This window comes from Mirounga leonina, unplaced genomic scaffold (genome assembly GCF_011800145.1).
Source record: "Mirounga leonina isolate KUSES-001 unplaced genomic scaffold, KU_Mleo_1.0 Mir_151, whole genome shotgun sequence".
NCBI lineage: Eukaryota > Metazoa > Chordata > Mammalia > Carnivora > Phocidae > Mirounga > Mirounga leonina.
In genome coordinates, this window is record NW_023270377.1 from 92,468,180 (window position 1) to 92,493,870 (window position 25,691).

Below are 25,691 nucleotides of genomic sequence, written 5' to 3' on the forward strand. Positions count from 1 at the left end.
AAGTGAAACAAGTCAATCAGAGAAAGACAAGTATCATATGATCTCACTGATATGAGAAATTTGAGAAATAAGGCAGAGGATCATAGGAGAAGGAAGGGAAAAATGAAACAAGACAAAACCAGAGAGGGAGACAAACCATAAGTGACTCTTAATTTCAGGAAACAAACTCAGGGTTGCTGGAGTGGAGGGGGTTGGGAGGGATGGGGTGGCTGGGTGATGGACATTGGGGAGGGTATGGACATTGGGGAGGGTATGTGCTATGGTGAGCGCTGTGAATTGTGTAAGACTGATGAATCACAGACCTGTACCCCTGAAACAAATAATACATTATATGTTAATAAAAAAAAAAAAAGAAAACTACATTTAGATAATAAAAACCAACTTTAACTTTTCTGAGGGTTCTTTGCTTATATTTAGTAACTTGTCCAGATTTAAACTGTACAATCTGTCTTTCCCAAGACATTCAACTACTGAAGTCTTTATTCAACCATTTTATTCTTCTTAGCTGGCTTCCTAGGGGCTACCCACTGTCAATACAGCGTTGTGATAAGCCAGTAATTGGGGTAAAAAATATGCTCAAACACCTGAGCCCATGAGACCTGCTGACTGATTTGCTGGGAGGGGGTGCGGGTGCATTTAAAGTTGCAACCAGTTCTGAAGTTTGGGCTCTCTTACATCTTCCCTGCACACATGTAGTTTCCCTACGATACAGGGATGCGTAAAAAGTGTATACAACTCTTCTACGGCTCTCATACATATATTATGTCCCTATTAAATTTCTGACTAACCACCAATTGCCTTGAACTAGAACTACAATCTTGGCCTAGTTCAGATACAACTTTTCCTTATCCATTCTCAACCAAGTCTACTACTCTTAGATGGCAGAGCTACAGGTTTTTGCCCTCCACTCACATCAAGTCTGCTCATCTGCCAACAGAACTGGTGGTTTTCATGACCACCCCAGACTGGAAAGCCACAGTTCTCACCAACATAGATTGGGGAGGGGAGGGGCAGTAGTAACAGTTACAGGCAAAATGGCCAGAGAATCCATCTATCTTAAATGAAACACCAGTAATTTTTCAAAAATCAATGTTTCGTGGGGCGCCTGGGTGGCTCAGTCGTTAAGCGTCTGCCTTCGGCTCAGGTCATGATCCCAGGGTCCTGGAATCGAGCCCTGCATCGGGCTCCCTGCTCAGCGGGAAGCCTGCTTCTCCCTCTCCCACTCCCCCTGCTTGTATTCCCTCTCTCGCTGTCAGATAAATAAATAAAATCTTTTTTAAAAATAAATAAATGCTTCTTAATTTGTTGTCTGCTTTTGGGTAATTTCCAGTACCCTAAAATTGTTGTTTTGCAATTTTTTCCAGTTTCATACCTTTTTTTTTTTTTTTTGCAGAGGAGGAACTGCCAACTGTGTTATGTCACCAACACTAGAAGTCTTCTGAACATTTCTGCTTTTGAAAGAGTAAGAACATCTTACAGGTCCTTAGAGCTATTCTAAAATACTATTCTCTCAAAACTATCAGGTCCTTTTGCACATATCTCTTTCTACGGCTATTTAAAAAATGCATTAAAATCACAAAAATATATATTTTAAAAGCCATCATAATTATTCAACTACACAATTCACAGGATTGTGGGCCATTTCTTTATGTTGTTCCTGCTATTCCCTTAAAGTGTGGTTGAGCAGACTAGGCTGAACAAAGGCAAAACCACAGAGACAAAAATCATGAATTAAATCCAGCTGTACTTTCAGTGTATTTTTCCAATCTCTGTAGAGCCTCCCTCCCAGGCATATAGCATTTATGCCCTTATTTTTTGTGTTGTTTTCATACTGCTGCTGTAACAAATTACCACAAAATTGGTAGCTTAAAACAAATTTATTATCTTACAGTGCTATAGGTCAGAAGTCTAACAAAAGTCTTACCATGCTAAAATCAACTTGTCAGCAAGGTTGTGCTCCTTTTGGAAGTTTCACAAGTGGGAATTCATTCCTTCCCTTTCCCAGTTTCTAGAGGCTCCCCTCATTCCTTAGTTCCTGGCTACCTTCTTCAAATTCAACAATAGCAGGCCAAGTTCTCATATTACACCACTCAGACACTGACTCTCTTCTGCCTTTTCTCCACTTTAAAAAATTCTTACGGAGTGCCTGGCTGGCTCAGTCAATTGAGCATGCAACTCTTGAGTCAGATTCTTGATTTTGGCTCAGGTCTTGAGCTCAGAGTCATGCGAGCCCCGTGTTGGGCCCCACACTGGGGGTGGAGCCTGCTTAAGATTCTCTCTCTCCCTCTGCCGCTATGACCCCGCCCAAGCTCCAGCATACACAGTCTCTCTCTAAAACAAAAAAACAAAAAAAGAACTCTTGTGATTACACTGGGCCCACCCAGATAATCCAGGATAAATCTCCCAATCCTAAAGTCAGTTAATTAGCAACCCTATTTCCATCTGCTCCCTTAATCCCTTCTGGCCATGTAACCTAAATTCACAGGTTTTAGGATGTGGGCAGGTTTGGATTGTAGAGAGGTTCATTATCCTGCCTACCATTCATTCTTATCAAAACCTCTGCTCGAGAAAGTCAATTACCATATGGTTTCACTAATTTGTGGAACATAAGGAATAACATGGAGGGCATTAGGAGAAGGAAGGGAAAAATGAAGGGGGGGAAATTGGAAGGGGAGGCGAACCATGACAGACTATGGACCCCGAGAAACAAACTGAGGGTTTTAGTGGGGGGAGGGATGGGTTAGCACAGTGATGGGTATTCAGGAGGGCACATATTGCATGGACCAATGAGTGTTATATGCAAACAATGAATCATGGAACACTACATGAAAAACTAATGATGTACTGTATGGTGATAACATAATAAAATAAATAAAAATAAAACCTCTGCTCAGTAAAGATCTCACAAATTTACATTTGGGCATAAATGTCTCCTAGGTTAATGTCTATATCATTTCCAGGGCTACTTATTTTATAAGGAGTAACAATCAAGGGAATAAATCTCTACTTATGGTTTCAGGAATCTGCCATTAGAAGATAAAGGATAGGTATATAAGGAGGTAGAGAGAAGTATCCAACAAATCACATCATTAACATCAATTATCTTGCCTAGACCATAAAAACTGATCATGCCCACATATCTTTTAACGACCAGTTTTATAAAATACCCTTAAAAAAGTTAAACAGGCTTAGAGCTTATCTGGCAGGTGCTTAATATAAAAAGTGAAACTACAAGATTTCAAAACAGATGTAGATAAAAGAACTATCAAAACTGAACATTGCCATAAATGCCAAAATTCTATTTCCTAAAGTTTGGTTTGAAAATATAAGTTTTGTTTTTTTGAAAGATTTTTTTATATATTCATTTGAGAGAGAAAGAAAGAGCAATCAAGAGCACGAGCGGGGGGGAGGATCAGAGGGAGAAGTAGGAGCAGACTCCCTGCTGAGCAGGGAAGCCCAATGGGAGGCTTTATCCCAGGACCCCAGGATCATGACCTGAGCGAAAGGGAACCACTTAACCAACTAAGCCACCTAGGTGCCCCGAAAATATAAGTTAATCATACATTAATTTTATCTCATTCCGACAGGGTCAACCTATGCTAATTATATATGTATGGTATAAATGAATATTTTGCATAATAGTTATCAAATTTTCAATGTCATTGTTTTAGTATTTAATTTTTTAAAAAGTAAATATTTATAGATGAACACTTAAGTGTATGTTATTCTTCAGGTGCTAAGAAGCATGACAAGTAATTTATAACTTTGAAAAATGTAAAATTTAAGTTTGTAACAATTGTAATTTTAAAATTCTATTTAAAAAACAAGTATAAACATTATGGGAGCACCTGGGTGGCTCAGTCATTTAAGTGTCTGCCTTCAGCTCAGGTCATGATCCCAGGGTCATGGATCAAGCCTCACATCGGCTGCCTCTCCCTCTCCCACTTGTTTGTGCTCTCTCTCTCTCTCTCTGTCAAATAAATAAATAAAATCTTTAAAAAAAATTATTAAAAAAAAAAAGAACATTATGAAATCTTAAGATGCCCAGTTCACATTAGCCCAAAATACAGATACCCTCTCATCTTCTGTCATTCTCAACCCTCTGCTGCTATACTCCATGCTTATCAAACTACTTGCATGTTTAAAATTCTTAACTTAAGCATTAACATTGCTACTAATGCTCTTGTTCTGCCTTGAATATCCTTTTACCTAACTTCACCTGGCTTATTCTCACTTGTCTCTCAGGATTGAAGTGAGGTAATGCCTCCTCTGAAAACAATTTCCTGGCTTGGTCTCTATTAAAAAGAGACACCTCCTGTGAGTTTGCATCAAGCCCTGTGCTGTCTTCCATGAGAGCATTTATCAATAGTGCTGCCACTGTTCCCTTATGTAGCCCCCTACTAATCCCAAAGTTTACTGAGCCAGGGATCATATTTTATCCTTGGTATCTCAGTATCTCACTCACAGTAAATGTTTAAAAATTGTTTGCGGGGCGCCTGGGTGGCTCAGTCGTTAAGCGTCTGCCTTCGGCTCAGGTCATGATCCCAGGGTCCTGGGATCGAGCCCCACATCGGGCTCCCCACTCTGTGGGAAGCCTGCTTCTCCCTCTCCAACTCCCCCTGCTTGTGTGCCCTCTCTCGCTGTGTCTCTCTCTGTCAAATAAATAAAATCTTTAAAAAAAATAAAATAAAATAAAATACATAGCTGAACTTCAAAGAAAAAAAAGGAGATAAAAAGGATGACAGAAACAAAGAGGGAACTGAAAGGCAAAAGTAAGCACACAAGGTGACTCTGAAGAAACCCAGGATTTATCAACTCTGGATTATAGGCCCTAATAGTAGGAACTGGGGATTGGGATTTTACAGGATAAGCCTTTTAGCTGCTAAAAGCCTGCTAATGTGACTCACAGAGCAAAATTGACCATGCTCTGATAGATTCAAGAAACTAAGAATTGTAAAAGAAAAGTCTGCTTATGTCTGCAAATACCACGTATTTTAGCCTAGCAGTGATAATGTGAATTATATAACTCTGAGATTGATAAGGTATACCTAGCCCAGGGGAGGTGGTCTCTGGCATGTATCCAGACAAGGCTATGTCCAAAATTATCCCAGCTTCATAGTAATCATAAATAAAGTGAGATCTGGAAACTATAAGTCCTGAGGGACGGGAAACAAAAGCAAAAATGAAACAAAAGCAAAAAGGGACTTCATCAAGTGAAAGATTCTGCACAGTGAAGGAAACAATCAACAAAACTAAAAAGCAACCTTCAGAATGGGAGAAGATATTTGCAAATGACATATGTGATAAAGGGTTAGTATCCAAAATCTATAAAGAACTTATCAAACTCAACACCCAAAAAACAAATAATCTTCTTCTTAAGATAGGTCTGAGAAGGGGCGCCTGGGTGGCTCAGTCGGTTAAGTGTCCGCCTTAGGCTCAAGTCATGATCCCAGGGTCCTGGAGTTGAGCCCCGTATCTGGGTTCCCTGCTCATCGGGGAGCCTGCTTCTCCCTCTGCTGCTCCCCCTGCTTGTGCTCTCTCTCTTGCTGTCTCTCTCTCAAATAAACAAATAAAATCTTAAAAAAAAAAAAACTGACATCCCAATTCCTACATTAAAAAAAAAAGAAAGGAAAGGGCAGAGGACATGAATAGACATTTTTCCAAAGAGGACATACAAATGTCTAACAGACACATGAAAAGATGCTCAACATCACTCATCATCAGAGAAATACAAATCAAAACTACAATGAGGTATCACCTCACACCTGTCCAAATGGCTAAAATTAACAGCACACAAAATAACAGATGTTGGCAAGGATGTGGAGAAAGAAGAACCCACTTACACTGTTGGCAGGCATGCAAACTGATACAGTCACTCTGGAAAGCAGTACGGAGGTTCCTCAAAAAGTTAAAAACAGAACTACACTACAGTCCAGCAACTGCACTACTAGGTATTTACCCAATTCGAAGGGACACATGCATCCAGGTGTTTATAGCAGCATTATCAATAACAATAGCCAAATTATGGACAGAGCCCAAATGTCCACTGATCGATGAATGGATAAAGAAGCTGTAGTATAGGGGCGCCTGGGTGGCTCAGTTGGTTAAGCATCTGCCTTCAGCTCAGGTCAAGTTCCCAGGGTCCTGGGATCAAGTCCTTGCTCAGCAGGGAGCCTGCTTCTCCCTCTCCCTCTGCCTGCCTCTCTCTCTCTCTGTCAAATAAGTAAATATTTTTTTTAAAAGTTGTGGGGTGATACACACACACACACACACAATGGAAAATTAGCCATAAAAAGGAATGGATCTTGACATTTGCAATGACTTAGATGGAGCTAGAGTGTATTATGCTAAGCAAAGTCAGTCAGAGCTTTAAAGGCAAATACCATATAATTTCACTCACATATGGAATTTAATGCAAGAAAAAGATGAACATGGGGGAGAGGGGAAAAAGAGAGAGGAAAACCAGAGAACAGACTCAACCATAGAGAACAAACTGAGGGTTGCTGGAGGGGAGGTGGGCAAGGGTATAGGTTAAAAGGGTGATGGGTATTAAGGAGGGCACTTGTGATGAGCACTGGGTGCTGTATCTAAGTGATGAATCACTAAGTTCTACTCATGAAACTAGTATTACACTATATATTAACCGACTGGAATTTAAATAAAAACTTGGAGAAAAAAAAAATCTGACAAAACATATACAGGATTTATATGCTGGAAACAGTAAGACACTGATAAAAGAAATCAAAGAAGATGTAACCTGGTGAGACCATGTTCATAAAATGAAAGATTCTGCATAGCAAAGATACCAATTCTCCCTAAACTATCTAGAGATTTAAGGCAATTACCATGAAAATTCCAGCAGGACTTTTTGTAGATATAAATAAAACAATTCTAAAATGTAAATGGAAAAGCAAAGGAGCTAGAAAAGTCAACACAACTGTGAAAAGGAGAAACAGAGTTGGAGGAATCACACCACCTAAATTAAAGACTTATAAAACTATAGGAACCAAGAGCATCTAGACATATACCCACACAAATATGGCCAAGTGATTTTTGACAAAAGCATAAAAGTCAGTCAATGGAGAAAGGAAGCTCTTTTCAACAAATGATACTGGAACAACTGAACATTCATTTGCAAAAAAAGAACCCTGACCCGAAACTCTTATACAAAAAAATTAACTTGAAATAGATAACAGATCTATATACAAAATGTAAAACTTTTAGAATAAAACATAGAATTGGTCATATGATCAAAGTTAACTAGTGATTAAGTCATGTTGATAACATGACCTTCTGATATGTGATGAAAAAGGCAATTAATTCACCTCAATGGTATTCTTTCCAAAATCCCACAACTCAACTATTATCAAAAGCAAAACAGAGACAAACCCAAATTGAACGACATTCTACAAAATACCTGATTCGACCTCCTCAAAACTGTTAAGGCGATGAAAAATAAGGAAAGACTGAGAAACTTTCAAAGACCAGAGACTAAACAAACCAAAAAGACATGATGACTAAATGCTTGGATCCTAAAACAGAAAATAGACTTTAATGGAAAAACTAGTTAAAAGTTAAGCTAATAACAAGGGACCAATGTTGGTTTCGCAGTTTTGACACATATATCATGGTAATATAAGCTGCTAACAGTAGGGAGAACTGGGTGAGGATAACATACTAGAACATACTGGACTATCTTTGCAACTTTCTATAAATGTAAAATAAACCAAAAATTTTTTTAAGTTTATTTTTAAAACATATGAGAAAGCTCTGGGACCCGGTGCAAAGAGTTCTTAGACATGGCACCAAAACATGACCCATAAAGTAAAAAATTAATAAACTGACAGGACAACACACCTATTACAATGGCTAAAATAAAAAATACTAGCACCAAGTGCTGATGAGTACAAACAGCAACTGGAACTCTTATACATTGTTGGTGAAATGTAAAATGGTTCAGTCACTCAAGAAATCAGTTTGGGGGGCGCCTGGGTGGCTCAGTCGGTTAAGCATCTGCCTTCAGCTCAGGTCATGATCGTGGAGTCCCAGGATCAAGTCCCACATCGGGCTCCCTGCTCTGCAGGGAGTCTGCTTCTCCCTCTGACCCTCCCCCCTCTCGTGTGCTCTCTCTCTTATTCTCTCTCTCTCAATTAAATAAATAAAAAATCTTTAAAAAAAAAGAAATCAGTTTGGCCATTTTTTTTAATTAAGTTTTTAATTCCAGTATAGTTAACATACAATGTTACACTAGTTTTAGGTGTACAATACAGTGACTCAACAATTCCATACAACACCCAGGGCTCATCATGACAAATGCACTCCTGAATCCCCATCATCTATTTCATCCAATCCCCCCACCCACCTCCCCTCTGATAATCATCAGTTTGTTCTCTATAATTAAGTTTGTTTCTTAGTTTGTCTTTTTCCTTTTGCTTGTTTGTTTCTCAAATTCTACATGAGTGAAGTTATGTGGTATTTCTTTCTGACTTATTTCACTTAGCACTATAACCTCTAGCTCCATCCATGATGTTGCAAATGGCAAGATTTCATTTTTTTATGGCTGAATAATATTCCTGTGTGCATGCACACACACACCATATCTTTTTTATCCATTCATCTATCATTGGACACACTTGGGCTGCTTCCCCATCTTGGCTATTGTAAATAATGCTGCTATAAACATAGGGATCCATGTATCCCTTTGAGTAAGTGTTTTCATATTTTGGGGGTAAATACCAGGACTGCGATTACTGGATCATAGGGTAGTTCTACTTTTAACTTTTTGAGGAGCCTCCATACTATTCTTCCCAATGGCTGCACCAGTTTGCATTCCCACCAACAGTGCAAAAGGGATCCTTTTTCTCCACATCCTCACCAACACTTACTGTTTCTTGTGTTTTTTACTTCAGCCATTCTGACAGGTGTGAGCTGGTATCTCACTGTAATTTTGATTTGCATTTCCTTGATGATGACCAATGTTGAACATCTTTTCACATGTCTGTTTGGCCATCTGGATGTCTTTTTTGAAGAAATGTCTGTTCAGGCTTGCCCATTTTTTAACTGGGTTATTTATTTTTTGGGTGTTGAGTTGTATCAGTTCTTTATATATTTTGGATACTAACCCTTTATGGGATAGGTCACTTGCAAATATCTTTTCCCAATCAGTAGGCTGCCTTTTAGTTTTGTTGACTGTTTCCTTCATTGTGCGGAAGCTTTATATTCTGATGCAGTCACAATAATATATTTTGGCCATTTTTTATAAAGTTAAAAATAAACACCATATGACTAGCAATCTCAACCTAGGTATTTAGCCCAGTGAACTAAAAATGTACTTTCACACAAAAATCTGTTCACATGTATTTATAAAAGCTCTATTCATAAATGACCAACCTAGAAACAACCTTAACATCCTTCAACAAGTGAATGAATAAACAAACTGTGATATACCCTCACAAAATACTACTCAGCAATAAAAAGGAACAAGCTACTGATACAGAATTACTTAAAAAGATCTTGAAAGCATTACATTGAAAGAAGCTAGTCTCAAACAGTTACTATATGATTCTATCTCTATGACATTCTTAAAAGGACAAAGCTATCAAAACTAAAAATATATCAGTAATTGCCAGAAATAATAATGGACAAGAAGTTTTTTGGGAGGTTACACAATTGTTGTATATCCTGATTATGGTAGGAGTTTTAAAAAACCTATATATATGTGTTGAAGTTCAGTGAACTATTCATTAAAAGAAAGTCAATTTTACTATATGCTAATTTTTAAAATAAAAATTTTTTTAAGTAAATGTAAAGGTTAAAAAAACTACTAACAAGTGATTTTCATTAATATAAAGAAATATATCACTAACAAGTACTTCATTAATACACAGAAAGGTTTTGCTTATTTATTCAACAAATATTTTTAAACTATGGACAATGTGTCAAACCCAGTTTTAGGAAATAAATATTAAAAAGCTGAACAGAACGAATATGTTTTGTCTGTGGAATGGACATGAATTGGGGAGACTAGATGTCAGACTGTAGTAGGGTACATAGTGTTCCCTATGTTCCCAACATTCATGTCTATCTAGAAGATTTAAAAAAAAAAAAAGCTGAACAGAAATTATATAACAGCATTCAGAGTTTGATAAACATACTATGTACCATTATCTTACTAAATCCTCACAATTACTCTTAAAGGTGCATATTATTTATTATTCTGTCTTTATCAACGTAGAAACCAACTCAGAGAAATTAAGTAATTTGCCCAAAGTTAACAGTAAGTATTTGAGCTAGAAATTAAACATAAGTGTGTCTAATTCAGTGTCTGGCCAAACAGTAGATATTTAATTAATGTTGAATGAATGAATATATGCAAACTCATGCTCTATGATATCGTGCTGCTTTCTGATGTATTCTGTCATTTTAAATGTATATATTCACATTTTAAAAGATCAGAAGAGAATCTGAATTAAATTAAATGGCAATGTACTCAATTCTCTTATATTTGTTTAAGTTGTTTAAGTTCACAGTTTTTAAAAGATCACACTAAAATGACAGGCATACCCAGTTTATTTGCATTTGCAATTAGTTTTAGTGTGCTACAGTCTACTTGTTATAGCAATCACACTAGAATGAAGAAAAAAGAAGCAAAGGTATCATTTTTTCCTTTCTTAGAAATTCTTTAATAAAAAATCAAGGGGTGCCTGGGTGGCTCGGTTGGTTAAGCAACCGACTCTTGATTTCAGCTCAGGTCATGATCTCAGGGGCATCAGGCTCCTTGCTTAGCATGGAGTCTGCTTGAGGATTCTCTCTCTCCCCCCGCCTCTGCCCCTCCCCCCACTTGCACACACGTTCTCTCTCAGTAAATCTAAAAAAAAAAAAAAAACTTCAAGAGACCAACTCACACCAACACACTAATGTAAAACCAGTAAAAAAATTTATTTTAACTAGGTCTCCTTTCTTGACCATATACTCACACTTGAGACATTTTGGTGGTGGTATGCAACACCACCCCTACCAAAATAAGATAAAGACCTTTTAAGTGTGATGTACCTCTTGTATTAATTTATCACATTTATAATTTAGATATAAGTGAGTCATGTTATCATGTAACTGATATCAACATTTTATCTCAAGTCAATTTCCAACAATAAATACTAAGTTTTCTATGATATGTAAATGTTCTATGCTAGTCATCAGAATTATAGTTAGGCTCTACCCTAGATTATGAAATATATTGTGCAGAAAGAGTTAACAGCAGGCCTGTGACTACTATCCTTAGAATGGCCTGCATGTAAGGCTGACCTTCAGCAGGCTTCTAGGAATTCGGATTTGGAGAGGGTTCTCAAAAAAACCCTCCAAGAAGAGTTACTATGCTTGGGTGCCTGGGTGGCTCAGTCGTTAAGCATCTGCCTTCGGCTCAGGTCATGATCCCAGGGTCCTGGGATCAAGCCCCGCACTGGGCTCCCTGCTCCGCGGGAAGCCTGCTTCTTCCTCTCCCACTCCCCTTGCTTGTGTTCCCTCTCTCGCTGTGGCTCTGTCAAATAAATAAATAAAATCTTAAAAAAAAAAAAAAAAAGTTACTGTGCTTAAACTGTTTGTACAAACAATGTGGTTTATGCTAAAAACCTGCTCTCCTTCTGGGAGTCTGAAATTTTGTTAGGTACCAGTCAGAGGCAGTGCCAGCCCCCAAATATAAACCCTGAGAGCTGAGCCTCTAAACAAGCTTCCCTGGTAGAAAACATTTCATACATGTTATCACAACTTGTTGCTAAGGAAATTAAGTATGTTCTGTGTGACTCCATTAGCAAAGCACTCAAACACAAGTTCCTCCAAACTTTGCCTCAGGCACCTCTTTTCCCTGTGTTGATTTTGTTTGCAGACTGTCGCTGTAATAAATCATAGTAAGTGCAACCATATGCTGAATTTTGTGCATCTTCCTAGCAAATCACTGAACCTGGGGGAGATGTTGGAGTCTCCCCAACACACACACTAAAAGTTACCTGAGTAAAACGTATACCTACCATCTTACCAGGCAATGTGCTCTTGGAGGAAAGTCATTATTCATACACAACAAATCTTGCATAGATTGTGGAATAACATCTACAAAAACATTTAATAGTGAAAAAATTAGTATGTTCATTTTAAGGCAAAATTTTATAACATGTCTGAAAAAAAATCACATTATGTAACATGTCGTGCTAGTCCGTGTAGTTTTGCAATTGCTTAAGGATTTGTATCTAGGACTAGCTCTAAGATTTGGGATGACAGATGTCTCTCTCCCATTATCCTTTATTTTTAAAAAGCCAGCCTCTAAAAACAAAAGTATTATTCTTACATGTGTAGTATTTCCTTTCTTCTAAGTCATGACTCAAACGTTTTCTCATCCTTCCTAGAAAGCCATGTTTTATCTGTTCTTCTTGGTCTGCCCTGTCCCTACTTTTCTTCAAAATTCTACTTAGAATCTTGTCAACATCTTATCACCTCCTATGGCTAGTCTTTGCTGGCCTCTGGCCATCTTAAGTGTTCTTATAAAACCACTAACCAGCTTCCCACTTATTACCCATGCATCTTTAAGCACTTGTATTGCCATTTATAGTAAGATACTGATATAAATGATCCTTATTTATTCATAAATGCATAATAAATTCAAAGTATAAAGAATATTTGTTCAAAAAAATATTTCCTTTTGCTGTATAGCCATCATTCCTTAGCAAATTTATATTTTGTTCATTTTCAAAAAGAATAGGAGAACATAATGCTTTAACTGAAGCAATGAACAACCCCAACAAAATAAAAGATCAGTGCTCAAATCTTCTGACCTCTGATAGTACAGTTTTAAATGTGTATCTCCAAATTAAATGAGTTGATGATTTACTTGTAACTTCTCTCATTAGGTACAGCCTTAATCACAAACAAACTGAAACTGCACAATACATATACATATGCAATAATAATGACCTAACTAACTTAAATCCATTCATCTTCTCTCATATCACAGTCTCCTATATGAGTTCATCTCAGAAACACTGATTCTAAGCCTCATTATTATAAGAGCCTCTCCTTGATAGATGATCTTTCCTCAAATAACAGCACTCAAGATTTCTCTACCTTAACAGTTCCTTCATTAGTCAGCAGAATGTAGGACCTGGAAATCTCTGGGCTATTATCAGACTTCCCACCAGTTGCACATATTTCCCTCATCCCCTTACTCCTAAAGTACATACATTCATCTTCTGGTGTAATTATTTTATTTAGTGCATAACTGTCACTATATATGTGTATAGATGGTCAATGTTATCTGTCCTAGTTTATGAATCTGAATACAGATGCTAACTATTGTTTCTAAAAAGAATGCATAGAATACAAAAGGTAATATAATTTTATTCCTATACAAGAAAAGGTACAAATATAAAAAAAAAAATTAAAAAAATAAAAAAATAAATTAAAATAAGAAAAGATACAAATATTTCAGGCCTACACTTACAAATGATAATCTGTTTTGATGAGAAAAACTTTTTTTAATTTATTTTTTCAATTGAAATATAATTAACATTTAACACTATATTACTGTCAGGTATACAACATAACAACTCATTAACTGTATACACTACAAAATGATCACCGTAAGTGTAGTCAATATCTGTCACCAGTTAACAACAAAACTTTCCTTGTCATAAGAACTTTTACAATTTGCTCTCCAAGCAACTTTCAAATACACAATACAGTACTATTAACTATAGTTACCATGCTGTACATTAATTACATCCCCACGACTTACTTATTTTATAACTGTAAATTTGTACCTTTTGGCCCCTTTTATCCTTTATAGACCGTATCCCCTTACTGGACTGTAAATTTCTTTTAACTGTGGGTTAAAAGTGCACTCAATAAATATTTGTTAATCTAATTAATTTTGAAATGATTGCTATGACTGTTCTTTAAAAAGATCATATTCTGGGGCGCCTGGGTGGCTCAGTTGGTTAAGCGACTGCCTTCGGCTCAGGTCATGATCCTGGAGTCCTGGGACCGAGTCCCACATCGGGCTTCCGGCTCGGCGGGGAGCCTGCTTCTCCCTCTGACCCTATCCCCTCTCATGCTGTTTCTCTCTCTCTCTCTCTCTCTCTCTCTCTCTCTCAAATAAATAAATAAATAAAATCTTTAAAAAAAAAAAAAAAAGATCATATTCTGTTTCAGATGTAGTGAAACAACTTGGCAAATGTAAAACATCTCCAGAGGACATAACCTAATTAAGAGAACTAAATTCATAATTCAAAATTATAATCACTCTTACACTCAAGAGTTTCAAAATATGTAGCTAACAACTTACCTTCCAATACTTCATCCTTTCCTTCTTTATCAGTGGAGTCTTGTACAAGATAATGATGAGTGACTGAGAACTTGAAGTCGGCAAAGGAAATTTCATCTGATTTCTCTTCCCATGTTCCAGAAGTAAATATACCCTATATTTAACAACAAAATGGAAAAACATCCTCATTAAAAAATTCCCTTAAAATATTAACTATCAAGTGACATACAAAATTACAATTTTTGAATAATCTTGTGAGATAAATATATAAAATCAAGAATATACAGTAAGTCCCATGCCTCTTACATACAAAAAAAAAAAAACCTCTCTACCATTAGCAGAATTTCTGAGTTACTTTTAGCTGAAAATGATAACATTTTATAAATTTTATAATTCAGAAAAAATATATGGCAATAAAATGTACTTTTATAAAAATCTCAAATCTGATAACATCACTATATAGTACAGAGCATTACTGGATATCAGAAATTGCTTAATAAAAAAGCAGTTTGTAGAATCAACTTGAGTGACATGATATTTGTAGCACTTATTTGCTTAATATGTTCTGCAACCATCTTTATCAAGCTTTGGTATTCAAATATTTTCATTTAAATAGCAACTCCTTGACTGGAAAACACTTTAATTAAAAGTTCCAAAGAGCCCCCTCACTTATACAACATAATCCTAAAAAAAGGATTTTTCCCATGGGCCTCCAATCTCCCATAGCTATTCCTTCCACTGGAGAGGAGGTATATAGTCATTATAGCATATAGCACCACTATGAGGCAGGAAATACCAACCCAGCAACTTGACAAGCACAGTCCAGTTTCAAACTAGACAGAAAATATGTAAGGAATGAGTCTGTGAGTTACTGGGTCTTTATAAAAAGTGTTTTCATGACCATACCTAATGTAGAACACTCAAATTTTTTGTATGTGCTGCTGGCAAAGTTAAGGGTATATGTTAATATATCAAAGAGCAATCTTTTTATTAAGAGAAAAACCACCATGTATGATACATATCAAAACCTATAATTTTGGGCACCTGGGTGGCTCAGTTGGTTAAGCGACTGCCTTCGGCTCAGGTCATGATCCTGGAGTCCCGGGATCGAGTCCCACATCGGGCTCCCTGCTCAGCAGGGAGTCTGCTTCTCCCTCTGACCCTCCTCCCTCTCATGCTCTCTCTCATTCTCTCTCTCGCAAATAAATAAAATCTTAAAAAAAAAAAATTAAAAAAAAAACACCCTATAATTTTATACGTTGGGTGTCTCTAAAGTGAGGTTAACCTGTATTGAATTAAGACATATATGGCCCATACAAAATTCTCAAATTGTAATAAGCATTATACACAAAAGCTTGGTGTGCTACGAGGAATGCCCACTATAAAGCAGTTAAGGCTAAAACCAAGGACAAGGGAGAAGCCCAGAAAATAAGAGAAAACCTCATTTGTCAAGCATGCAGAAAAGCTGAAATACTCTATTTAAGTGATATAAAGAAACATTACCTGACCCTAATTTTGGATTCTGAGAATTACTGTTAACCTTACCAATAGCCATCAAGGAGGATTTGGTTGTATTCAATAAACAGGAGGTATACAGGTTCTGTCTCCCTGACAGACTTCTTAAGATAATTAGTTCAACAGAAAACAACACTCTAATCTGCTTTCCTTCAATTCCATTATGATGCAGTCCTTTGACACCAAATTTCAGTGTGGTGTATATTTACAATTAGAATCAGAAATGACAACTGTGGTTCAAAACTAATCTAGTGATTCGTCAAAAATAACCTCTGAGGGCTCCGATCAGACAATAAAAAAGAATGGAAAGAAATAAAACTGTCTGCATTCACAATGATCTGATATGTACCTAGAATAGCCAAAGCAACCTACAAACTACTAAAACTAACTGATGAGCTTATGAAGTTGTGGAATTCAAGATCAATATACAAAAACCATCTGTATTTTTATATACAGGCAGCAAACACTTGGAAAATGATTTTTTTTATATACCACTCTTACAACATCAAAAATAATTAGAAATACATTAAAAAAGATGAGCAAGAATTCTACCTAAGAATGCTTCAAAACATTGATGAGCGATTATTAGAGACCTAAAAAGAGCTAAATGTACATGGATTGGAAGATACAACAGCATTAAGATGTCATTCTCCTCAAATAGATCTATAAATTCAACACCATCTTAATCAAAATCCCAGCAGGCATTTTGTAGAAATTGGCACACTGATCCTAAAACTAATATGAAATCCAAAGGACCTAAAATACTTAAAATAATTCTGATGAAAAATATACTACCTCATTTTAAGATTTATTTTGCTATAGTAATTAAGACAGTATAGTACTGGCATAAACACAAATAGATCAATAAGACATAAGAGTCCAGAAATACATTCACACTTATACTCCATTTTACAACAGAGGAGCTACTGCAATTCAGTAGGGAAAGGGGAAAGGATGGTCTTTTCAACAAACAGTCCTGGGATAATAAGATATTCATATGGAGGAAAACGGAGGAGAACTGTCTTTACAACCTTGAGATAGGCATAGACTCCTTTGACAGGACACAAAAGGCACTAATAATAAAATTAAAAATTAAGAAAATGAGGAACACCCAAATACATAAAGTAGCTAATAACAAACAAAAAGGAACTAATCGATAATAATAGCAGGGGACTTTAACACCCCATTCACATCAATGGACAGATCATCTATCTAAACAGAAAATCAACAAGGAAACAATGGCTTTGAATGACACAATGGATTTAACAGATATATTTAGGATATTCCATCATATGACAGCAGAATACACCTTCTTTATAAGTGCACATGCAACATTCTCCTGAACAATCACATGTTAGGCCACAAAACAAGCCTCAACAAATTCAAAAAGACCACCATGTATCTTTTCTGATAACACTATGAAACTAGGAGTCAAGCACAAGAAAAAATCTGGAAAGACCACAAATACATGGACGTTAACTAACATGCTAATAAGCAATGAATGAGTCAACCAGGAAATAAAAGAAGAAATAATAAAATACATGGGGGAAAAAAAGAAAATGAAAACATAACAGTTCAAAACCTTTGGGATATACCAAAAGTTTTAAAAGGGAACTTTATAGCAACAGGTCTAACTCAAGAAGCAAGAAAAATCTCAAACAACCTAACCTTATATGTAAGGGAGCTTCTGTAAAGATAACAATTAACAAAACCTAAAACCAACAGAGGGCAGGAAATAATAAAGATTAAAGCAGAAATAAATGAAATAGAACCCTAAAAAAACATTGGAACAGATCAATGAAACCAGGAGCTGGTTTGGAAAAAAAAAAAAAATCAATAAAATTGATAAACTTCTAGACAGACTAGTCAATAAAAAAAGAAGACTCAAATAAAATCACAAATGAGAAGAAATAACAACAAACATCAGAGAAATACAAACAATTATGAGAGAATATTATGAAAAAACTATATGCCAACAAATTGGACAACGTAGAAGAAATGGATAAATTCCGAGAAACATCAAAACTGAAACAGGAAGAAACAGAAAATTTGAACAGATCATTAACCAGCAAAGAAATTAAATCCGTAATCAAAACTCTCCCAAGAAACAAATGTCCAAGACCAGATGGTTTCACAGGCAAATTCTACCAAATGTTTAAAGAGTTGGGATGCCTGGGTAGCTCAGTTGGATAAGCGTCTGCCTTTGGCTCAGGTTATGATCCCAGGGTCCTGGGATCGAGCCCCGCATTGGTCTCCCTGCTCAGCGGGAAGCCTGCTTCATTCTCTCCCACTCCCCCTGCTTGTGTTCCCTCTCTCACTATATCTCTCTCTGTCAAATAAATAAATAAAAATCTTTAAAAAAATAAAAAAATTTTAAAAATTAAATATAAATAGTTAATTTCTATTCTTCTCAGGCACCTGGGTGGCTCAGAGGGTTAAGCATCTGCCTTCAGCTCATGTCATGATCCCATGGTCCTGGGATGCAGTCCCATATCAGGCTCCCTGGAAAGCAGGAAGTCTGCTTCTCCCTCTCCTTTTGGCCCTCCCCCCACTCTTGTGTTCTTTCTCACTCACTCTGTTCGCTCTCCCAAATAAATTTTTTTAAAAAAAAAATCTATTCTTGGGCACCTGGGTGGCTCAGTCGTTAAGCGTCTGCCTTCGGCTCAGGTCATGACCCCAGGGTCCTGGGATCGAGTCCCACATCGGGCTCCCTGCTCAGCAGGAAGCCTGCTTCTCCCTCTCCCACTCCCCCTGCTTGTGTTCCTGCTCTCGCTATCTCTCTCTCTGTGTCAAATAAATAAATAAAATCTTAAAAAAAAAAAAAATCTATTCTTCTCAAACTATTCCAAAATATAGAAAAGGAAAACTTCCAAATTCATTCCATCAGGCCAGCCTTATCCTGATACCAAAACCAGACAGACACCACAAAAAAAGAGAAATACAGGCAAATATCCTTGAAGAACACAAATGCAAAAATACTAAAGAGAATACTAGCAAACTGAATACAGCAATACATTAAAAAATCATTCACGCTGAGCAAGTGGGATTTATTCCCAGGATCCAAGGGTGATTAAATATTTGCAAATCAATCAAAGTGATAATATCACAGCAATAAGAGGAAGTATAAGACCCATATGATCATCTCAATAGTGGAGAAAAAGAATCTGACAAAGTACCACATCAACTCATGATAAAAACCCTCAATAAAGCAGGTTGAGAGAGAACTACATCAACACAATAAAGGCCCTATAGGAAAAACCCACAACTAAAATCATCCTTAATGGGGAAAAATAGAGCTTTTCCCCTAAGGTCAGAAACAATACAAGGAGGGCCACTCTCACCACTTTTACTCAACACAGTACTGGAAGTGCCAGCCACAGCAATCAGACAACAAAAAGAAATCAAAGGTTTCCAAATTGTTAAGGAACAAGTCAAACTTCCACTATTTGCAGATGCCATGATACTATATAGAGGAAACCCAAAAGACTCCACGAAAAAACTGCTTAGAATTATTTAATGAATTCAGTAAAGTTGCAGGATGCAAAATCAAGATAAAGAAATCTATTGCATTTCTATATTCCAATAATGAAGCAGCAGAAATTGAGAAAACAACCCCATTTACAATTGCACCAAAAATAGTAAGACACCTAGGAAGAAACCTAACCAAAGAGGTGAAACACTTGTACTCTAAAACTATAAAACACTGATGAAAAAAAATTGAAGACGATACAAAGAAATGGGAAAACATTCCATCTTCATGGACTGGAAGAATACTGTTAAAATGTCTATATTACCCAAAGCAATCTACTCATTTAATGCAATCCCTATCAAAATACCAACAGCATTTTTCACAGAACTAGAACAAATAATCCTAAAATTTGTATGGAACCACAAAAGACCCGAACTAGCCAAAGCAATCTTTTTTTTTTTTTCCCCCCAAAGATTTATTTATTTATTTTAGAGAGTGTGTGCATGCAAGCAAGGGAGGGGGCAGAGGGAAAGAGAATCTCAAGCAGACTCCCCACTGAGTGTGGAGCCCAATACGGAGCTCAATTCCACGACCCTGAGATTATGACCTGAGCCGAAATCAAGAGTCAGATGCTTAACCGACTGAGCCATCCAGGAGCCCCTAGCCAGAGCAATCTTGAAAAAGAAAAACAAAGCTGGAGACATCACGATTCTAGAGTTCATGTTATATTACAAAGCTGTAATGATCAAAACAGTATGGTACTGGCACAAAAATAGACACATAAACCAATGGAACAGAATAGAAAACCCAGAAACTAACCCACAACTGTAGGCCCAATTAATCTTCAACAAAGCAGAAAAGAATATCCAATAATAAAAGATTGTCTCTTCAACAAATGGTATTTGGGAAAAGTGGACATCAACATGCAGAAGAATGAAACTGGACCACTTTCTCACACAAAACACAAAAACACATTTAAAATGGATTAAACAGGAGTCCAAGATGGCGGAGGAATAGGAGACCTAAATTTCGTCTGGTCCCAGGAATTCAGCTAGATAGTTATCAAACCATTCTTAACACCTACGAACTCAACAGGAGATTGAAGAAAAGAACAGCAGCAACTCTATGAAAAGAAAAGTGACTACTTTCTGGAGGTAGGACGTACAGAGAAGCAGATCTGAGGCGATATATGGGAAAATAGAATGCAGGGGAGAGGGAGCCTCCAACAGCCAGCTACCAGAAAATGATAGAGCAGCAGAGCATAAAATCGGAACTTTTAGAAGTCTGCTCCGGTGAGGGACGTCACTCCAATGGCTAAGTGGGGGATGGAACCTTCGCTGGGACCCACTGAAGGGGGTCCTCTAAGCAAAGAGAGAGCCTAAAAGTAACATAGACCAAAAAGGAACAGAAACAATATACCGTAACAGTCACCTTACAGGCAATACAATGGCACTATATTCTTATCTTTCAATAGTTACCCTGAATATAAATGGGCTAAATGCCCCAATCAAAAGACACAAGGTATCAGACTGGATAAAAAAGCAAGACCCATCAATACGCTGTCTGCAAGAGACTCATTTTAGACACAAAGACAAGTATCATTTGATCTCACTGATACGAGGAATTTGAGAAGCAAGACAGAGGGTCACAGGGGAAGGGAGGGAAAAATTAAACAAGGTGAAACCAGAGAGGGAGACAAACCATAAGAGACTCTTAATCTAAGGAAACAAACTTAGGGTTGCTGGAGTGGAGCGGGTGGAAGAGATGGGGTGGCTGGGTCATGGACATTGCAGAGGGTTTGTGTTGTGGTCAAAGCTTCTGCACAATGAAGCAAACAGTCAACAAAACTAAAAGGCAACCTACTGAAAGGGAAAAGATATTTGCATATGACATATCCCATAAAGGGTTAATATCCAAAATATATAAAGAACAGATACAACTTAACACCCAAAAAACAAATAACCCAATTAAAACTGGGCAGACATGAACAGACAATTCTCCAAAAAAGACATCCAGATGGCCAACAGACACATGGAAAGATGCTCAACATCACTCATTATGGGGAAATGCAAATCAAAACCACAGTGAGATACCACCTCACCCCTATCAGAATGGCTAATGTCAAAAACACAAGAAATAATAAGTGTTGACAAAGATGTGAAGAAAAAGGGTCCCTCTTGCACTGCTGGTGGGAATGCAAACTGGTGCAGCCACTGGGGAGAACAGTATGGAGGTTCCTCAAAAAGTTAAAAATAGAACTACCCTATGATCCAGTAACTGAACTACTAGATATTTACCCAAAAAATACAAAAACACTAATTCAAGGCGACATGCACCCTTACGTTTATATAGCAACATTATTTTCAATACCCAAGATATGAAAGCAGCTCAAGTGTATCCATCAATAGATGAATGAAGAAAATGTGACATACTCTTAATTAATGAAACAGACTCTTAATTATAGAGAACAAACTGATGGTTACCATAGGAGAGGTGATTGCAGGGATGGGTCAAAGAGGTGAGGGGGATTAAGGAGTGCACTTGTGATGAGCACCAGGTGATGTAGGGAATTGCTGAATCACTAAGTGTACACCTGAAACTAATATAACACTGTATGTTAACTAATTGTAACTAAAATAAAACTTTAAAAAAGTTTGAGAAAATGAACTTCACTAAAGTAAACATGCTTATCAAAAGACAAGAAGAAAATGATTGGGGAAGCCATGACTGGAGGAAAGACTCAAAATACATGTATCTAACAAAAGACTCACAACCAGAATATGAGGATAATTTAAAAAACTAAACAATCTCATTTAAGAAAAAAAAGGAGCAAAACACCTAGCAAAAGAAGATATAAATGACCAATAAGGGTGCCTGGGTGGCTCGGTCAGTTAAGCGTCTGCTTTTGGCTCAGGTCATGATCCCAGGATCCTGGGATTAAGTCCTGCATCCAGCTCCCTGCTCAGCGGGGAGTCTGCTTCTCCCTCTGGCCCTCCCCCTGCTCATGATCCCTCTCTCTCTCACACACTCTCTCTCAAATAAATAAATAAAATCTTTTAAAGTAAAAATAAATGACCAAGAACACAGTTAACTATCATGAATTAATAGATACTACCACATATTAGTAGTCATCACTGAAATCCAAATTAAAAAACCACATTGAGATACCACCTCACACCCAATGGAATGACTAAAAATAGAAATCTGACAATGCCACCTGTCAGAAAGAATGGAATAACAAATCTTATACATTGCTAAGAATAGAAAATGGTACAACCAGTTTAGAAAAATGGTTTGGCAATTTTTTTTTTTTTTTAAGATTTTATTTATTTAGTTGATGGAGAGAGCACACACAAGGGGAGCAGCAGAGGGAGAGAGAGAAAGAGACTCCCAGCTAAGCAGGGAGCCCAATGTGGGGCTCGATCCCAGACCCTGGGATCATGACCCAAGCTGAAAGCAGACACTTAACTGACTGAGCCACCCAGGCGCCCCACTAATCATTTTTTATATATTTGTTTCTCCACTAGATTGTAAAAAGCAAAGACTATGTATGTTCTATTCTGCTTTGCATCCCAGAACTCAACAGTTCCTACATACTTAATAAGTATCTTAGGAATTACCTTTTTTTAATATTTATAATAAACCCCCATATGTCCCAAAGACACTAGGAAATATGTAATGCATTTTAAGTATGTGAATATATTTAAGTATTTAAATATACTTATAAATATTTGTGAATGTATCAGAAATATGTAATATATTTGGATAATATATACACTGTGATCTATTCTAACAACCTGAAATAGCACACAACCCAATCCAAAAGGTATTCTGACTTGAACTGATATATGTACATCAGAGTCCTTGTGCATTGTTTTTTGTGAAATTTATTTCCTCATTGCATGGGTTAAACACAGATGAGTAAACTCAATGCCTTTCTGGATTAAGAGATTTTCTCTAACACCTAAACACAAGTCATCTTTAGGACTTACTCTTTACCAGAATTTAATTTCATCTTAAATGGCCTATCATGTAAAATATAATCCTCCTTCTATTAAGAAATATAAATTTAACAATTGTTTAGCAAATTAAAAACTGTTTCTTCTACTGCCAAATGCAATACATTATTGAAAGGGAGAAAAACATAGTAAAGCATTAAAAAAACAGTGAATTTTTTTCCATTTCTTTTTTTAAGGAGGATATTGCTATGGTTCTCAACCTAATTAGACTTTAACATCACTGAAGAGGCTTAAAAAATGTACTGATTACTAGGCTCCACAATAGACCAATTAAATCAAGATCTCTGAGGTTGCAACCTAAACACTAGAATTTTTCAGAAGCTCCTCAAATAATTCCAATGTGCAGCCAAGGTAGACAACCAAATAGTATGGAGCTAAAATTAAAGTCTTCATCCACAGGTATAAGAAATCCTTTTGACCACAGACAGTATTAAAATATAAGCATTAAAAAATCATCTGTGCTGGGACAACTGGATATCCACATGCAAAAAAAAATGAAACTGGATCCTTTCCTGAGACTTGACATGAAAAGTAACTCAAAACGGATCACAGATCTAAATATAAGAGCAAAAACTATAGATACCATCAAGAAAGTTAAAAGATAACCCCCAATGATACATGCTACAACATGAAAAATAGCGGAAAATATTTGCAAATTATATAGCTCCTAAGGGACTTGTATCCAAATGTATAAGCAACTCTAATACTGAATAAAAAGACAAATAATCCAATTTAAAAATGGGCAAAGGATCTGAATAGACATTTCCCTAAAGAAGATATACAAATGGCGAGTAAGAATATGAAAAGATGTTTAATATCAAAAGCCATTAGGCAAATGCAAATCAAAACAACCAGATATCACTTCACATCCAGTAGGATGGCTATAATAAAAAAGATAACAAGTGTTGGTGAGGAAGTGGGGAGATCAGGACAAATACATTGCTGATAAAAATGTAAAATGATGCAACCACTTTGGAAAACAGCCAGGCAGTTCCTCAAAGGGTTAAAAATAAAGTTACCATATGAACCAACAATTACACTCAAAAGAAATGAAAATATACATCCACACAAGAAACTTACATATGAAGGTTCATCATTACTTGTAATAGCCAAGAAGTAGAAACAATGTAAATGTCAATCAACTGATAAATGGATAAATAAAATGTGGTGAGTCCTTATGATGCAACAGTAATCAAAGACTAATAAATGCTACAATATGGACCAATCTTGAAAACTTTATGCTAAGCGAAAAAATCCAATATACCAAAGGCTCCATATTGTATGATTCCATTCACACAAAATGTTCAGATTAGACAAATCTACAGAGACAAACAGTAAGTCAGTTGTTGCTTCAGGAGAGGAGAAAATAGTAAGTGACTAACAGGTATAAGGTTTCTTTTGGGAGTGAAGGAACTGTTCTAAAATAGATTGTAGTAACGATTGTACAGCTCGGTCAATATACTAAGAACCACTGACTTATACACCTTAAATTGGTTAACTGTATGGTATATAAATTATATCTCAATAAAAAATTTAGACTGAGAAGATTTTCTTTTATAATCACAGTATTTTACATCTATCTACTCTGCCTGAAAAACAGTCCAGGCAGTTTCAAATCTGAATGCACAAGAATCTTCTTTAAAAATAAAGAGGGGGTGCATGGGTGGCTCAGTTGATTAAGCGGCTGGCTCTTGGTTTCCGCTCAGGTCACAATCTCAGGGTCCTGTGATGGAGTCCCACGCCCAGCTCCACGCTTGGCAGGGAGTCTGCCTGGGGATTCTCTCCCTCTCCCTCTGCACCTCCCCCTTTGCACTCATGCGTGTGCTCTCTCTCTCTCTCTCTCTAAAATAATCTTTAAAAAATAAAACTCAATGAACATTTCATCCATTTATGGAATAAAACAAACCAAGTGTTTCTCTAGTCAAAGGTGACTCTAAAACAAGTTGTTTTCCTAAAACAAAACAAATATGCCAGTATGCTGGCAAAGTAGCATGCAAATAAACACCTAGAACAGTAGTCGACCCTCACCCGCAATTTCGCTTTCAACAGTTTCAGAAAACCACAGTCAACGTCAATCCAGAAGTGGATGATCCTCCTGACATATGGTCAGAAAATCAGTAGTAGACTAACACTATATCATGATGCCTATGTCATTCACTTCACTTCATCTCATCACGTAGGCATTTTATCATCTCACATCATCACAAGGAGGGAAAAAAAAACGGGTGAGCACAGTACAATAAGAGAGACATTCACATAACTTTTATTACAGCATATTGTTATAATTATTGTTTTATTATCAGTTGTTAATCTCTTACTGTGCCTACTTCACAAATTAAACTTTATCATACGTACGTACATATACAAAAAAATATCTATA

At 36.7% G+C, this 25,691-nt stretch overlaps 1 protein-coding gene across 3 annotated transcripts in view; it reads right to left on the reverse strand.

Moving 5' to 3' along the window:
- The window catches only part of RAB3GAP1 (RAB3 GTPase activating protein catalytic subunit 1), a 113,711-nt gene that overhangs the window by 67,204 nt on the left and 20,816 nt on the right, over positions 1 to 25,691 (reverse strand). For 2 of the 3 annotated variants that reach the window (XM_035008149.1, XM_035008148.1), the window contains exons 4-5: positions 14,330 to 14,462; positions 12,024 to 12,102 (exon numbers count right to left, since the gene is read on the reverse strand). In XM_035008149.1, the coding sequence (XP_034864040.1) occupies positions 12,024 to 12,102; positions 14,330 to 14,462 (212 nt within the window). Of the gene's footprint in view, positions 1 to 12,023; positions 12,103 to 14,329; positions 14,463 to 25,691 lie in introns of those variants that run through there. The other variant, XM_035008150.1, reaches the window with a different exon arrangement.